This window comes from Hyla sarda, chromosome 5 (genome assembly GCF_029499605.1).
Source record: "Hyla sarda isolate aHylSar1 chromosome 5, aHylSar1.hap1, whole genome shotgun sequence".
Classification (NCBI taxonomy): Eukaryota; Metazoa; Chordata; class Amphibia; order Anura; family Hylidae; genus Hyla; species Hyla sarda.
The window spans coordinates 208,905,583-208,923,323 of record NC_079193.1 but is presented as its reverse complement, the minus strand read 5'-3'; the positions used below and the strand labels follow the sequence as shown (position 1 = coordinate 208,923,323).

Here is a 17,741-nt window from a genome sequence, read left to right as displayed (position 1 = left end):
ATATAAAGCTTATACTAATTTACTCTAATTGTTGTAAATGTACAGTATATATATATTTTAGAGTTTGTCTTCAATATATGGTAGAAGATATACCATACACTTGGCATAAATTCTTTCTTCAAAATCCAGCATTATCCTTTAGGTTGCTTTCTGCTTTTCTATTATCTTTCTTTGTTCAATATGGTCGGTAAGGTGTTTGTCTGATAATGTTACTTTATTAGAAGTTGTAATGGACATAAATGTTTAGTACCAAAAAAACAAATGGAAACTAAACTTCCTTTTAACCCCTTAAGCCCTTTTTCACCTTAAGGATTCGGCCATTTTTTGCAATTCTGACCACTGTCACTTTAAACATTAATAACTCTGGAATGCTTTTACTTATTCTGAATCCACGATTGTTTTTTCGTGACATATTTTACTTTAACATAGTGGTAATATCTTATGGTAACTTGCATCCTTTCTTGGTGAAAAATCCCCAAATTTTATGAAAAAAAATGAAAATTTTGCATTTTTCTAACTTTGAAGCTTTCTGCTTGTAAGGAAAATGGATATTCCAAATAACTTTTTTTTGGTTTACATATACAATATGTCTACTTTATGTTTGCATCATAAAATGTATGAGTTTTTACTTTTGGAAGACACCAGAGGGCTTCAAATTTCAGCAGCAATTTTCAAATTTTTCACAAAATGTTCAAACTCGATATTTTTCAGGGACCAGTTCAGTTTTGAAGTCGATTTGAAGGGTCTTCATATTAGGAATACCCCATAAATGACCCCATAATAAAAACTGCACCCCTCAAAGCATTCAAAATGACATTCAGTCAGTGTTTTAACCCTTTAGGTGTTTCACAGGAATAGCAGCAAAGTGAAGGAGAAAATTCACAATCTTCATTTTTTTTACACTCGCATGTTCTTGTAGACCCAATTTAAAAGGAGAAAATTTTTACTTATATTTGTAGCCCAATTTCTCTCGAGTAAGCACATACCTCATATGTCTATAAAGTGATCGGCGGGCGTAGTAGAGGGCTCAGAAGGGAAGAAGCGACAAGGGGATTTTGGAGAGAACATTTTTCTGAAATGGTTCTTGGGGGGCATGTCACCTTTAGGAAGCCCCTAGGGTGTCAAAACAGCAAAAAAAAAAAAAAAAACACATGGCATACCATTTTGGAAACTAGACCCCTCGGGGAACGTAACAAGGGATAAAGTGAGCATTAATAGCCCACAGGTGTTTCATGACTTTTGCAAATGTAAAAAAAAAAAAAATGTTACCTAAATACTTGTTTTCCCAAAAATTTTACATTTTTAAAAAGGGTAATAGCAGAAAATACCCCCCAAATTTGAAGCCCAATTTCTCCCGATTCAGAAAACACCCCATATGGGGGTGAAAAGTGCTCTGCTGGCTCTACAGGTCTCAGAAGAGGAGTAGTCACATTTGGCTTTTTGGAAGCAAATTTTGCTCTGGGGGCATGCCGCATTTAGGAAGCCCCTATGGTGCCAGGACAGCAAAAAAAAAAAAAAACCACATCACATACTATTTTGGAAAATAGACCCCTTGGGGAACGTAACAAGGGGTTAAGTGAACCTTTATATCCCACAGGTGTTACACGACTTTTGCATATGTAAAAAAGAAAACTTTTTTTTACCTAAAATGCTTGTTTTCACAAAAATTTTACATTTTTAAAAAGGGTAAAAGCAGAAAATACCCCCCCAAAATTTGTAACACAATTTCTCCCGAGTACGGCAATACCCCATATGTGACCCTAAACTGTTGCCTTGAAATACGACAGGGCTCCAAAGTGAGAGCGCCATGCCAATTTGAGGCCTAAATTAGGAATTGCATAGGGGTGGACATAGGGGTATGCTACGCCAGTGATTCCCAAACAGGATGCCTCCAGCTGTTGTAAAACTCTCAGCATGCTTGGACAGTCAACAGCTGTCCGGAAATACTGGGAGTTGTTGTTCTACAACAGCTGGAGGCTCCGTTTTGGTAACAGTGGCGTACCAGACGTTTTTCATTTTTATTGGGGAGGGGGTATGTAGGGGTATGTGTATATGTAGTGTTTTTTACTTTTTATTTAATTTTGTGTTAGTGTAGTGTTTTTAGGGTACAGTCACATGGGCAGGGGTTCACAGTAGTTTCTCGCTGGCAGTTTGAGCTGCGGCAGAAAATTTGCCGCAGCTCAAACTTGCAGCCGGATACTTACTGTAAACCTCCGCCCATGTGATTGTACCCTGTACGTTCACATTGGGGAGGGGGGGGGGGGGGACATCCAGCTGTTGCAAAACTACAACTCCCAGCATATACGGTGCATGCTGGGCGTTGCAGTTTGCAACAGCTGGAGGCACACCGGTCGTGCAACACTGAGTTAGGTAAAAAAAAAAAAAAGCTCTGAGTTTCACAACCAGTGTGCCTTCAGCTGTTGCAAAACTACAACTCTCAGCAGTCACCGACAGCCAACAGGCATGCTGGGAGTTGTAGTGGTGCATTTGCTGGTTGCATAACTACAACTCCCAGCATGCACGTTAGCTGTTTGTGCAAGCTGGGAGTTGTAGTTATACAACAGCTGAAGGTACACTTTTCCATAGAAAAAAATGTCCCTCCAGCTGTTGCAAAACTATGAGTCCCAGCATGCCCATAAGGGAATGCTGGGAGTTGTGGTGGTCTGCCTCCTGCTGTTGCATAACTACAGCTCCCAGCATGCCCTTTTTGCATGCTGGGAGCTGTTGCTAAGCAACAGAAGGAGGCTGTTAATCACCTCCAACTGCTGCTCCCCAGGTCAGTCCCTCTCCGCTGCCGCTCCTGGGGCCCCGATCCCAACAGGGACGCCGGGGATCGGGATCCCCAGCTGCCGGGGTCCACGTCCCGCACCCGCTCACGTCCTCCGGAAGAGGGGCGGAGCGGGTTGCGGGAGTGACACCCGCAGCAGGTGCCCTGATTGAATCAGGGCGATCGTGAGGTGGCACCAGTGCCACCTCACCCCTGCTGGCTATGGCTGTTCGGTGCCGGATCAGCCAGTAATGCCGGGTCACCGGGTCTCCAGTGTCGCCGCAGATCGCTGGGCTGAATTGTCCAGCGATCTGCGGCCATCGCCGACATGGGGGGGCATAATGACCCCCCTGGGCGATATGCCGCGATGCCTGCTGAACGATTTGAGCAGGCATCCGGTTCCGGTCCCCAACCGGCTAGCGGTGGGGACCGGAATTCCCACGGGCATATGGATACACCCTGCGTCCTTAAGGACTCTGAATGCAGGGCGTATCCATACGCCCTGCGTCCTGAAGAGGTTAAAGGCAAATTACAAATGGTGACAATGTCAATGCATTTATTGTGGTTTTTATAAATGAGGAGCATAAATTTGTTCCGAATATTGACATCTGGAAAAAAGGCAGCCAAGGAATCCTAAAGTATACATCCAACATATCTATTGTAACAGTCTGCCAAGTATGACATGAATAGATTATCTGAAATAGGCCACATCATAATCGAAGCCTGAAATTCTAAATCTGTAACTTACATTTTTTGGGTGAGGGAATGCAAATATATACAGTGCACATAGTAAAAGTAAGGCAAACTATTACATTTTAGTTAATATTTAAACCAAAATATGGGATTTTCTGTTTTATAAAATGAAGGCTTTGTCATTGTATAATAAAAAGTTATGCAACTTATACTATTGCACATTGCATATACATTTCTCAGTGATAAAAGGTCTCTACTTGCACTTAGAAATTGGAACATACAAAAGTGTTCTTATACTGTAAGAAGCCACCCAACTGTACAACAAAGTTTTCACCAAGAGCCCTTTAGTTGTGAACGCAGTATAAGATCACATTAGGCTAGAATTACAGTTGGCATCAGTTGTTTAGAATCTTTCATTAATTATTGTTCATTCCGGACAGGGAAACCCAGCAAGATGCGTTCCCCTATCCGGCGGCCTTGCAGCGTGTTTCACCATCAGGTGTCCAACTTGAGACACTGGATGAATGTGAACTGTCCCATTTAAATGAATGGCATCAGTTCGGCGATCAGATTTCCTCCAGTGTGCGCCAGAGGGAAATTATGACACCAGACAACTGGCATATGCAAAGGAGGTTCTGTTATCGCATCTCAGCAAGATTTCCATCAATCGAAGTTGCATTACTTCTCATTATAAAATATTTAATATATATAAAACCAGAAAACCTATCAAATGTAACCATTTAAAATTTAAAAAATAATACTGGTGAATATATTTTTATAGTAATTCTATACAGTGATCTGTAATGTGGAAATTATAAATCTCACTGTAAATAAAAAAAAAGAAAACAGACAAAACTAACATTATTGCAAACAAGCTTGTAAAAACCAAGCACATTTCTAAAAATACAGATTTTGCACATAAGATAGAATTATTGCTTCCCTGTTTATTGAGATAAAAGGCACACAAGCTTTGTTTTAAAGTGGACCTGTCAGCAACCGGTTTGTCAATTATGTAAATGAGGCCCCAAGTGCCCAGGGTGCACCAACCCATCTCCTTTTATTCACCATTGAGGGTAGGTATAACCCTGGGGTCTTGCCATGCTGGGGATCACCCCCTTGGCACCCGAGCCTCATTCATACATTAACGTAGAGGCTGCTGACAGTTTAACTTTAAAGCAGTGTTCACACAGTGGAATTTTAGAGCAGGATCAAGCAGATAATTTACGCTCAGAAAATCTATTGCAGCAGAGTCCAAATGTTTTCATGGGATTCTGGTGAACCGTGTGCATGGCAGAATTTCTGCACTGGAAACAACTCGCACGGAAATTTAATTTCCAGCCTCCACAAATAGAACAGACATGTCAATTGTTTCTGCGAAATCTGCTCGGAAATGCATTGCCGTCTATAGAGATGGGGAATGTCCACCGTAAATTTTCTGGCCGGACATTCCAACAAATTTCTGCTGTGCGAACATAGCCTCATCATTTTAAGCAACATTTTAGTTTTCCCATGAAGGCAACCCTTATCTTCTGGCAGCATTGGGCAGATGAATATCATACACTTGGGGATCCCCTGCTAAGTTAAAGCAGCTCCTGCTCTAGCATTCTTGGCCCAAGAAAATAATCCACTCACTTGAATGGGCATCACTGAAATCTACATTTTACCTGCAGGAGCAAGACAAAACTTTCCTTTGCAATAATACAAACTACAAAATACTACTTGATTGTAAGGCTGGGTTCACATCACGTTTTTCCCAATACGGGAGCGCATACAGCAGGGGGGAGCTAAAACCGGACGCTCCCGTATCCCTGCCGTATGTGGCCCGTATGTAATTCATTTCAATTCTGTTCACTCCGGTCGGCTCATTTTTCCCCGTATGCGGTTTTCTACCAGACCTAAAACCGTAGTCAACCACGGTTTTAGGTCCGGTAGAAAACTCCCCCCAGCCATATGCGCTCCCGTATTGGGAAAAACGTTATGTGAACCCAGCCTAAGAGACTCCAGGAGCTGGAATCACAGATTGTTAGGGCAGGTGTCTAAACCAGATTGTAATACTTGTGCATTTAAAGGTTTGTAATATGATGCACTAAAAGTGCTGTAAATCTATCACTGCTACATGTCAAAATTAGTGTTACTGAACTGAAGGAGAAATTAAGATAGGAAAAAAAGAAGCCAATATGAAAAGACAGTCAGGGGCCTATTATTGTCATTTAAATAATGTCATCACTTTAATCCCACAGAGGTTGGGAAGATTTCCAATGGTGACTTTACTTCATTTTGAGATCCCACGTTTACATATTGGTGGCTTTGATTGACAGCAGAACTACTACAGTAAGTCCGTGTTTACACATTCAGCTAATTAGCAGTACCCCAACTAAATAATGCATGCATTTTTTGCTGCAAATGACCAAAATTGCAGTTAAAATTAGCGATGTCTCGATACCATTTTTTTTTTAAAGACCGTGTACGAGTACCGTTTTTTTTTTTTTTTTTTTTTTTTAAGTACTCGCTGATACCAATTACTGATACTTTTTTCAATGTCATGTAACAGGTTTTTTTTTATTTAATGGGAAAAAGTTTTTTTATTTGTTTTTTAGTTTTTATAAGAGAAAGGGCTTTTTTTAAAATTAAAAATATATATATTTTATTTAAACTTCTAGAAAAGGGGGTTGATAAAAATTTTTATTGGAAAGGGGTTAATTCACATTTATTATTATTATAAATTTTTCATTTTCCACTTTTCTAGTCCCCATAGGGAACTATTACATGCAATCTGTAGATTGCATACACTGATCAATGCTATGCCATAGCTTAACATTGATCATAGTTATCAGCGCTCCATTACTACTGCCTGCCATGGCTGGCAGCAGTAAAGAAGCAGCGAACAGACGCATGGAGCAGGGTAAGGGACCTCCGGCCATCCTCACAGCTGATCGGGACACCGTGATTTCACCACGGTGATCCCGATCAGCATCCCTGAGCTAACCGGTAGGACTCTCAGGACTTTTATACACCGCAATCAACTTTGATTGCGGCATCTAAAGGGTTAATGCGGGTCACGGCTATGCTCAGATGCTGACCGTGCTGCACAGCTCGGGAGTGGGGAGTACAGGCAGCTTACCGCACCTCCGTGATACCTGCAGCCGGCAAGTATCGGGGACATTTGCACGAGTACTCGTGCAAATGTCCAGTATCGGTCCCGATAACAGTATCTGTATATCCCTAGTTAAAATGGATAATTTTTAACCAGAACCACCAATATGTAAAAGTGGGATCTCAAAATGAAGTATTGTAAATACAGTAATGAAACAAATACCTAGTTTCCATGGTTTCCATCTTGTTTATAGTATCTGTGAAGCCTTGTTCAATCAGCGCTATGTTTTTAAAATGTTAAGGAAATGTATGGTAAGGCAGTTCAAAATATTACACCAACTCTACTGTGAGAAGTCAAGTCAACAGCATGTAAGTTTGTATGTTAATATTTGCAAATTTTATACAGATAAGGTCTGCAGTGTGTGAATCCAGCCCTAAGGGGAAGTGAATCTACCAAAGAACAGGATGCAGCGGCTTTGCTTGTGTATGATAAAGAAAAGGAAAGGATGATCACAAGTGAATCGAGGAACAAACCGAGCACAACGAAGCATAATAACAGCTCCTGTGGCAGCAGCTGCCTCTGTGCCCTCCTCATTCACTTCTACAAAGGACTTATGGATCACTTTGGAAAGAACTAGATCCCGATCCCCAGACATGCCTGAGAAATCACATTTGCCTATGTCAAAGGCATCAGTCATGCCTAATCCTCCAAGAACAGACTCTAGATCATAGCAGTTTTCTAGCTTAAACCTAGGCAGAGAGAGTTCCACTTCAGTTCTGTTCATGTTGTCCGGATTTGTCACATCTGCAAATTTCTCATAAGTAAGTTCCTGTTCAAGCTGAAAATAAAAACATGAAAACACATTATCTAAAAGTGGACATTATGTAAATAAAGAATATAGTGAGATTGTTTTTCCATTTTATAACAAATAAATCCCAGTAAAGCTTTGTTCACACAAGCATCATGGCTTCCCTCTGTAATATAGCCATGATGTTGTGACAAATCTATTTCAAACAGATCTGATTGACCTATAACAGGGTCTTGCATTAGTATTTCGTTAGTTTTTATGGCGAGGGATGAGAACTGCAGCTCTTGCCTTAATATTGATTGGACACCTAACAAAAAAAGTTGCAGACGTGAAGAGAATTTACACAAAATAACTATTTGAAAAATACTGGGACATATTTGAAAAAGGAAATGGAAAAGGAATTTCTGTAGTCTAAATTACAACTTAAAGTAAAAAGCATTGAAGGGGTACTCTGATGGAAAAAATGTTTTGAAATCAACTGTTGGCATAAAGTTAAATAGATTTGTAAATTACTTCTATATAAAAATCTTAATCCTTCCAGTACTTCTCAGAAGCTGTATACTACAGAGAACATTGTGTAGTTCTTTCTAGTCTCACCATAGTGCTCTCTGCTGCCCCCTCTGTCCATATCAGTAACTGTCCAGGGCAGTACAGGTTTGCTATGGGGATTTGCTTCTACTCTGGACAGTTCCTGAGACAAACAGAGGTGTCAGCAGAGAGCACTGTGGTTAGACTGGAAAGAACTACACAACTTCATCTGGAGCATACAGCAGCTGATAAGTACTGGAAGGATTAAGGTTATAAAATGAAAGTAATTTATGTATCTGTATAACCAGATTATTTGAAAACATTAGTTTTTCCCTGTAGTACCCCTTTAAGTATAAAAATAATAAAAGCTATATTTAACAGATTGCTAATAGATTTCTGGAGTGATGCAGATGACTGGAACCCACGTGATTATTAGTCATGCAGAATTAAATGTACACAGTGAATTATTAAAATGAAACTTTTTCACCTACTCGCCAGAAATTTCGAACCAGTTCTACGGTATCCCTCTTGCAAGATTAATTCTAAGAAATTACCACTCGATACTCCAGGGGTGAACACAGAAAGAGGTGTAAATCTATGGGCACTTTGGGGTAGGGATCGACATATCAGTATGGCAGATATTATCGGCCGGTAATCACGATTTTGGGCATTATCGTTATCGGCAATTACCTTGCCGATAATGCCCCGCCCCCCGCGACCAACCCCCCCCCCACCGACCCGCATCGCACCCCCCACCGTAGTGCTGGGCGGTATACCGGTATGAACCGGAAACCGTTTTTTTTCTCCCACGGTATGGATTTTTGCCCATACCGCTATACCGGTCGGGCCCCTCCCCCACCCTCCGAGTCAATAAAAAAAATTTAACTTACCTGTAATGGGGGTGGTCCGGGCCATCCATCCTTCCTGTAGTGTCCGGCGGCATTCCGGGTGGAGGGTGAACCGGTCCGGGCTGTCCTTCTCCGGGGGTCCTCTTCTCCACTCCGGGCAGGCTCCGGCTTAGTACGCTGCATAGACGCCGCTACGCCGTGACGTCAGGTGCGTCGCTGCTCAGCGGCGTCTATGCAGCGTTACTAGGCCGGAGCCTGCCCGGAGTGGAGAAGAGGACCACCGGAGAAGGACAGCCCAGACCGGTTCACCCTCCACCAGGAATGCCGCCGGACACTACAGGAAGGATGGATGGCCCGGACGGTCCCTGCAGCAACTGGGAAGGTGAGTCAGGGTTCTGGGATGGACAGGGGTCTGTATAATATACTATACCTACAGTAGGCCCTCCAGCTGTTGCAAAACTACAACTCCCAGCAAGGCCGGACAGCCGTTGTCTGTCCGGGCATGCTGGGAGTAGTAGTTTTGCAACAGCTGGAGGCACCCCTAGGCGCGGTGCGGCGGGGGGAGCGGTGGCGGTGATAGGTCTCAGGACCCCCGGACAGGCAGGGGGAGAGACGCGGGTGGCGGCGGCGGCGGCCTATGGCACCGCAAAAGCCACTGCAGTGCATTGATTTAAAGCGCCCGCTTTAAATCAATGATCTGCAGCGGTGTCGCAGGGGGGATAAATAGCCGATAACTTATACTGGAATATCGGTATAAGTTATCGGCCATCGGCCCTAACCTCCACAGATCATCGGTATCGGCCCTAAAAAAACTATATCGGTTGATCCCTACTTTGGGGGAGATTTTTTCAAAACCTGTGCAGAGAAAAGTTGACCAGTTGCCCAACTTTTTTTTTTAAATTAAAGAAGCAATCTGTCTGGTTGCTATGGGCAACTGTTCAAATTTGCTTCTGCACAGGTTTTGTAAAATCTTCTCCCCCTTGTTCTTAAATAGTTAGCATAGCACAACCCCCTTTATATCTAAAACCCAGAGTATTTGTAATTGCACAGATAACACATATGGTACATCTACCCTTTGAGGATATGTTTACATGCTGTGGATCTTCAGCAGATTTGCAACAGAGTTTTAATACACAGATTTGTTTTGGCTACCTACCTGCCTATGTTGCTACATACCTACGTGGCTACCTACCTTCATAGCTACCTACCTGGCTGCCACCTGTATAGCTACCTACCTGGCTACCAACCTACACACATTAATACACATACACACACACACACCTATAAACATATTTACTTACTTGGGGAGGGGGATCAATCTAATTACCGAAAAATTTATTTACCAACCAGGGGGGCGGGAAGGTTTGTAACTAATAAAGGGAAATAACTGCCGTGGTACATACCTACTACTGTAGGGGGGAATACACCTACTTAATGGGGGACCTACTATTTTACCCCCTTTTACCGTGCAGGATACCAAGGGAGCAGTTTGGGGGGCCTACAGATGGGGAGATTGTGCACAGGTGGGAACAGCACTGAAAAAATGTGCAGTCTGACATATTTGTCCAGCAGATGCTAAAGAAATGAAGTTTTGGCTGGAAGAAGTTGTCATGGCGGACGCCAATCAGAAAATACATAAATTGTGAGTTACTTAATATAACTATGTGGCAAAAGGGGGGGAATACTATAGTATTACCATAAGCGTACCTAGCGCCCCTGACTGATACAGCACCTCGCCAGGGGCACTAGGTATGCTTATGGAAATACTATAGTAAGTATTAATATGAAATAAAGCTAAAAGATTAGATGAAATGTAAACATTAAAGGAGTTTTCTGAGTTTTGCATAAAAATGCCCAGCGCAGGAAAACTGTACTTAACCCACTGTTTAAAGAAAGAAAAGAAAACTCTCTTAAAGAGTCTATAACATCTCATATAACAGAACTCATAGGGGGTAATTATCAATGGGATTTTTTTTTTAACTAGGAAAATCTGCAAACATTCGCAAGATTTTTGTGCAAACTCCATATGATATGCGAATATTTGCCGTTTTAGCTACCACTCGATGAATGGGCATGGCTTAGCAGAAAAAGGAAGTGATTTTGGAGTAAGGGAGAGTGGCCAACTGTTCACTAGATTTAAGGCAGTTTACGCCAGCAAACCAGGTCAAACTGCTGTTGAAATATCTGCTAGCTCGGAGCTAGTGAAGATTTTAGCATAGGCGCCCACGATTGCTGGATTTATGTACAGACATGCCCCTCTACATAAATCCAGCGAGACTGTGTGCTGGTGGGGCATTGTTTAGACTGACACAATCTTATTAAAGTCTTTAAGGATATGTGTGAACCATTTTGCTGAAAAATAATGATTGAGCACACCCATTATACTACAGAGGACTGTTTATTTGGTATTTAACTGATACAAGTAAAAAAACACATTACCTACATTAATGGAAAGTGGAGAAAATATTATTATATATTAAAGTCAAAAATAGTGCAAGTATTCATAAAAAATAACAAAACAAAGAAGTTAAATTTGGTTTTCTAAAGACAAACCTGATACACATATAAGGAGTGGCCAGTGTCCTAACAAGCCATTTTACAATTAACAGGTCATGTCAACCTTTAAGAAAACCATTGGGAGTCACTCACCCTATGATAATATCACTGTGATGGCAAGACTGAAATGGCAGTAAGTTCCACAGGTTAGAAGAAGGTGAAATACACTATTCTTTGGACTACAAGAAGTCATACAAATTTAGTAAAAATAAGGCCTCATTCAGTATCTCTCTGGTTCAGTAGAAATGTGGAAAATCCTAATGTGTTAAACATGGTTACAATGGGCTGTTAAAAAGGTCCCTAAACACATCAGACAAAGGTTAGCCAAACCTTCCAATTACGGAAGGACCAGTTGACTGCCTTCCGACTCCCTCCTGACAGATGGACAGTTGGGCATTTTGGATTTTAACTGCCTCACTGATGCAGAGGAGCCTGACAGTGGCTTACCCCTCTCTCCACTGAGAACATATGAAGGTTCGTCCAAACCTAATGTATGTGGGGAACAGAAGAGATGAACATTTGGCAGAAAGCTATTGAAAGTGTATGGTAACCTTAAAGGGGTACTCTGGTGGAAATAATAGAAAAAAAACAAAAAAAAAACACAACTGGTGCCAGAAAGTTAAACAGCTTTGTAAATTACTTCTATATAAAAATCTTAATCCTTCCAGTACTTACCAGCTGCTGTATGATACAGAGGAAGTTCTTTTCTTTTTGAATTTCTTTTCTGTCTGACCACAGTGCTTTCTGCTGACACTTCTGTCCGTATCAGGAACTATCTAGAGCAGGAGAGGTTTGCTATGGGGATTTGCTCCTGCTCTATACAATTCCTGACATGGACAGAGGTGTCAGCAGAGAGCACTGTGGTCAGACAGAAAAGAAAATTAAAAAAGAAAAGAACTTCATGTGGACCATACAGCAGTTGATAAGTACTGGAAGGATTAATATTGTTAAATAGAAGTAATTTACAAATCTTTTTAACTTTCTGGCACCAATTGATTATAAAAAAAAAAAAAGTTTTCCACCAGAGTACCCCTTTAAGTGTGAGTGAAGACTGTATAAGCTTTACAAAGCTATGTCATAATTAAATAACAGAGCAGTTATGCAAGAGAAGCACTGATCTGAATACTTGCAAATATGGCAAATATGAGATTAGAATAGGTAAAGTAGGTAAAGTGCCCTCACAAGCACATTTATTTCACTGAAATTCCTCAGGGTGCAGCATATCTACCAGTAAACAAGATGCTGCGGCTTTGTTTATGAGTGATGAAGAAGAGGAAAGGATGGTCACATATAATTTTAGGCACAATCATTACACAACGGAGCATCATAATCCCGGCAGTGGCTGCAGCAGCCTCTGTACCCTCCTCGTTCACTTCTACAAAAGACTTGTGTACTACTTTAGACAGGACTAGGTCATTATTACTAGACATTCCTGAGAAATCGGCTTTGTGATCAAAAGCATCAGACATTCCCATATCAATAAGTAAAGATTTCAGGTCATAATTGTCTTCTAGCTTAAACTTTGGCACATGCAACTCCATTTCTGTAATGTCCATTCTGTCTGGATCTGTCCATTCCACAAATTTGCTATATGTTAATTCTTTTTCAAGCTGAAATGAACAAAACATTTTAACAGTTACATTACAAATGGTTCTTTGCCAGTTACAAATGAAGCTTGTGGAAGGACAGCTTTCTGAGCAAGGGGCTCAGGACAAAGGAGACACCCTCATAACTTGAGAAGGAGAGTTCAGGACAGAAAATAGTATAGTATTGCTTCAATAGCCTTTATATCACTTAACGGGCAACTCCCTGTCTTCCTTATACATCCAAACCAAAGGATAGAAGTTTATTTTAATAATAAAAGGGAGGCTATTCTTGTGTCGGACACTGTTAGCAGAATTCCTCCAAGGGAAATACCCAATTACAAAGTCAACATGACTGATGCAGATTTTGGGAGAATATTGAGCTGCACTCAAATATACTGTTAGCACTTGCAAAAATTCATTTATTAAGGGACAAAAGTGTAAGGCTGGGGCACATTTTTATTATCTTTATGGGCTTATTCACATCAGGTTTGTGTTTATGGCACAGATGATATGCTGGCAAAATGATGCAAACATGGCCATGCACAGACAGTAATGGAATCCATTAATTCCACTGGCCAAAACCCAAGCAGAACAAAATTGGCATATGTTCCAAAAATGACCTGAACATGGTCACTAGTGTGAGGACTATTAGGAACATTTATCAAAACCTGAGGAAAAGTTGACCAATTGCCCATAGCAACCAAATAATTGCTTCTTTAATATTTAAAAAGGAAAATGAATGAAGCAATCTGATGCAGATTCCTACCTTCTCCAGCCCAGTGGTTCCATCTTGAATATCATCAGGGAGCATGATGATCATACTCAATTCATTATTGACATATGGTAACTCAAGGACTTTGGTGAACAATTCCCCAACATACGTCATTGGATATTTGGCCTTTTTATACATCATCTGCACTGGTTTGGTTTCATTCTGAACAAGAGAACATTTTTTGTTATCAGCGCTTAAAGTATTGTGTTCATACAACTACAGATGGATGTAACAGAATACCATATGACATTCAAATATTGTTTTTGATTTTGGTAAAAACAGATATCAAGTGAGTTTCTTAATGTCTATGGCCAACATAAATTTAAAATTTATAAATCTTGATAGCAGCTTGTCTTTGTATAAGGGTCAAAAGTGACTTCAGCAAACTCATCTTTATATTTTCCAATGTGTGTTGCCATAATGTAATGTATTTTATATATAAAATATAATATAAAGTAATTGCATTTCAGCAGCAGAATCCAAAGCACAGATTTATTGTGAATTTTGACCTCCCTACTAAAGTCAATAGTGAAAATTTATATCTGCAGTTTGTCTTTCAGTTTTTCTACTTAACAAGACTCCTTAGCTCTCACTGGTAATGACAGCAGGCAGTCTAAATGTTTCTACAGTGGTCCCTCAAGTTACAATATTAATTGGTTCCAGGACGACCATTGTATGCTGAAACCATAACTCTATGGAAACCTGTTAATTGATTCTGAAGCCCCCAAAATATCATCCAAAAATATGAAAAAAGGAGATTTTTTAGATTTACCGTAAAATCTTTCTCGAAGGATCCATTGGGAGACACAGAACCTTGGGTATATGCTGCTGTCTCTAGGAGGCTTGACACTATGGTAACCAAAAAGTCGGCTCCTCTCAGCAGGATATACCCGCCTCCAGGCCACTGAGCAATTCAGTTTTAGTCACAGAGCAATAGGAGGAGACCGACAGGTCAAAGGAAAAAAAAAACATGAACTGTCCGAGAACCAGAAGAAAAATAAACTGAACACTCCCTCGGACAGATAACCAAAAAGGAACCCCAGAAAAGGGTGGAAGCTGTGTCACCCAATGGATCCTTCGAGAAAGATTTTACGGTAAGTCTAAAAAATCTCCTTTTCTCTATCGGCTCCATTGGGGGACACAGAACCTTGGGACGTACCAAAGCCGTCCCTTGGGTGGGCAGAGAAAAAAGGTCAGGCAGTCGGCTGTACCACCGCCGCCTGCAACACTTTACGGCACAGACTAGCATTAGCCGATGCGAAGGTATGAACCTGGTAAAATCTCGAAAAAGTGTGCAAAGACGACCAGTTGGCCACTTTACAGATCTGCGAGGCAGAGGCCTCGTTTCGGAGAGCCCAGGATGCTCCCACAGAGCGGGTGGAATGAGCCAAACCCCTGAAGGGTGGGACCTTCCCCATGCAGCGGTAAGCTTCCGAAATAGCACATCGGATCCACCTAGAATGGTGGCCTTGGAAGCAGGCTGTCCCTTCCGACGACCTTCCATAGGAATGAAACAAGAATCGCACTGACGAAAGGAAGAGGTGATCGAAAGATAAGTCCGAACAGCCCGTACCACATCCAATTTGTGGAGGAGTAAGCGCTCCCTGGATGAGAAGGAGCGGGACAAAAATGGAAGACGATGTCCTCGTTGAGATGAAAAGGCGAAACAACCTTAGGTAAGAAGGACGGATCTGGCCAGAAAACAACCTTGTCCTGATGAACTATCAGGAAAGGAGAACGTCAGGAAAGAGGTGCCAGTTCAGATACTCTCCTAATGGAAGTAATAGCCATAAGAAAAAAGTCACCTCCCAGGATAGGAGGCGAAGGGGAACCTCCCTAAGAGGCTCAAAAGGTGCATCCTGGAAAGCACCTAGAACTAAGTTCAAGCCCCAAGATGGAGAATGGGACCGGTAAGGGGGGACAGCGTGTGCCATGCCCTGAAAAAAGGTCCAGACATGCGAATTGGAAGCCGGGACGACGTTGAAGAGAATAGAAAGGGCCGAAACCTGACCCTTAAGGGAGCCGAGAGCCAGCCCTTGTTTAAACCCTGACTGCAAAAAGGAGAGGAGACGGGAAACGGAAAAGGTAACTGGAGAAAAAAGGTCTGAGTTTCACACCAATGAAAGTAAGCACGCCAGGTACGGTGATAAATCTTCGCAGAGGAGGACTTGCGAGCCCTGAGCATGGTGCGAATGACCTGGGAAGAGAAGCCGCAGCCCCTTAGAACCGCGGTCTCGACCACCAAGCCGCCAAATGCAGCGACTGTAAATGGGGGTGACAAAGTGGATCTTGTGACAGCAGGTCTGGACGAAGTGGGAGACGCAACGGAACGTCGTCCAGAAGCCAGACCAGGTCGGCGTACCATGCCCTTCGGGGTCAGTGTGGGGCCACCAGAATGGCGGAAACTCATTCCACCTTGAGCTTCCTCCGAACCCTGGGAAGGGGGGGGGGGGGGGAACAGATCGGGCAGGACCAAGAAGACCAGAGAAGCCCCAAGAAGACCAGAGACTGGGTGGGGGAGAGAACAGACTTGTCTCGTTTGACCATCCACCAGAAGCTACAAAAGGTCTCAAGAGGGAAGCTCACATTCTCCCGAGCCTGGGCTCTGGTGGAGGCCTTGGCGAGGCGGTCATCCAAGTAAGGAATCACTGAGACACCCAGCGACCGTAGTAGGGCTATGACGGGTGCCAAGACCTTGGTAAAGACCCGCGGAGCAGTGGCCAGAACGAAGGGGAGGGCCACAAATCGAAAATGACCTTCCGGAACCGCAAGCGGAGGTACCGCTGATGGCCGGGAAATATAGGAACCTGGAGGTAGGCATCCTAGATATCCATAGAGGAAGGAAACGCCCCTTGATCCATAGACGCCACCACTGAGCACAGATATTCCACTCGGAAATGGCGGATTAGAAGGCTTGAGATCCAAGATGGGCAGCACAGAACAGCCCTACTTGGGAACCCCGAAAGCGCTCCCTGGAAGGGACCGGGATAATGACTCTCTGGATGAGAAGGGACTGAAGCGCCCCCCAAAATTCCCCCGCTAGCGAAGGGGACAGGGGGGCTCCGGAAGAGAAGCAATTTCGATCCGGTAACCGTTGGACACCACGTCCCTGACCCAGGAGTCTTGAATGTGCGCTGCCCAAACGTCTTGGAAAAATAAAAGACGACCTCCCACCTGAGAAAAATTTGCGGGTGGGGGTGTCCCTTCATGCGGAAGTGGGTTTGCGGGTGCCAGACTTGGCTGCAAAACGTCCGTAATGATTTTCCGATTTTCAAGAGGGGAGCGCCCGGAAGGAGGGAACCTTTTTGTCCTGCAAGGGTGCCTGCCCCGACCCATTATCGGGACCAGAAGTCCGAAGGACCGAAAAGAAAAAAAATAAAATAAAATAAAAAAAGACTTCCTACGGGAAGTAGTGCGGGCCCTATTCTAAAGGTAATAAGGAACTCTTGCCGCCCGTCGCCTCAAAGATGATCTCATCAAGTCGGGACCGGCAAATGGAAACTCTGTAAGAGACTTCTCGGAAGCGGCATCCGCGTCCCATGCCTTAAGCCACCTGGAGCGACGGAGGGCCACTAGGTTACCAGTGGCAAAGGCAGCACAGCAGGCTGACTGCATGGAAGCAGAACACAGAAAGTCTCCAGCCTTGGAGCACTGGAGCGCTAGGTCAGACAGTTCCTCTGGAGGAGATCCAGAAAGAACACCTTGACGGAGTTGGGAGGACCAAACTGATAGTGCCTTCCGACACCCAGGCAGAAGCAAAGGCGGGAAGCAGAGAGGAACCTGCCGCTTCGAATGCAAACTTTGCCAAGGTCTCTACCCTTTTTGCCTGCCGGATCCTTGAAGGCAGCCGCATCCGCCAGCGGCGTAGCCCTAGAGAGGTGTGAGACTGGTCGGGTCCACCGAAGGAGAAGTCCACTTTGAGATGACGTTCTTAGCGAAAGGATACTGTGCCCGAACCTTCTTTGCTTCCTGAAACCTCGTCAGGATGCCTCCAGGCGGATTCCAGCATCCAACATCTTGGGTGCTGGACGGACACGATGAAAGGATACTTCTGGAACTACGTCCGAAGATCCTGGGTCCTCTAGATGG

At 43.1% G+C, this 17,741-nt stretch overlaps 1 protein-coding gene across 5 annotated transcripts in view; it reads right to left on the bottom strand.

Moving 5' to 3' along the window:
• Window positions 1-5,784: 5,784 nt before the first annotated feature.
• LOC130273744 (serpin B6-like) overlaps window positions 5,785-17,741 on the bottom strand; it is a 52,762-nt gene continuing 40,805 nt past the window's right edge. For 3 of the 5 annotated variants that reach the window (XM_056521018.1, XM_056521021.1, XM_056521019.1), the window contains exons 6-7: window positions 13,647-13,814; window positions 5,785-7,392 (exon numbers count right to left, since the gene is read on the bottom strand). In XM_056521018.1, coding sequence (XP_056376993.1) covers window positions 6,988-7,392; window positions 13,647-13,814 — 573 coding nt within the window. In that variant the 3' untranslated portion in view covers window positions 5,785-6,987. Of the gene's footprint in view, window positions 7,393-11,609; window positions 11,625-12,242; window positions 12,905-13,646; window positions 13,815-17,741 lie in introns of those variants that run through there. The other 2 variants (XM_056521023.1, XM_056521022.1) reach the window with 2 other exon arrangements.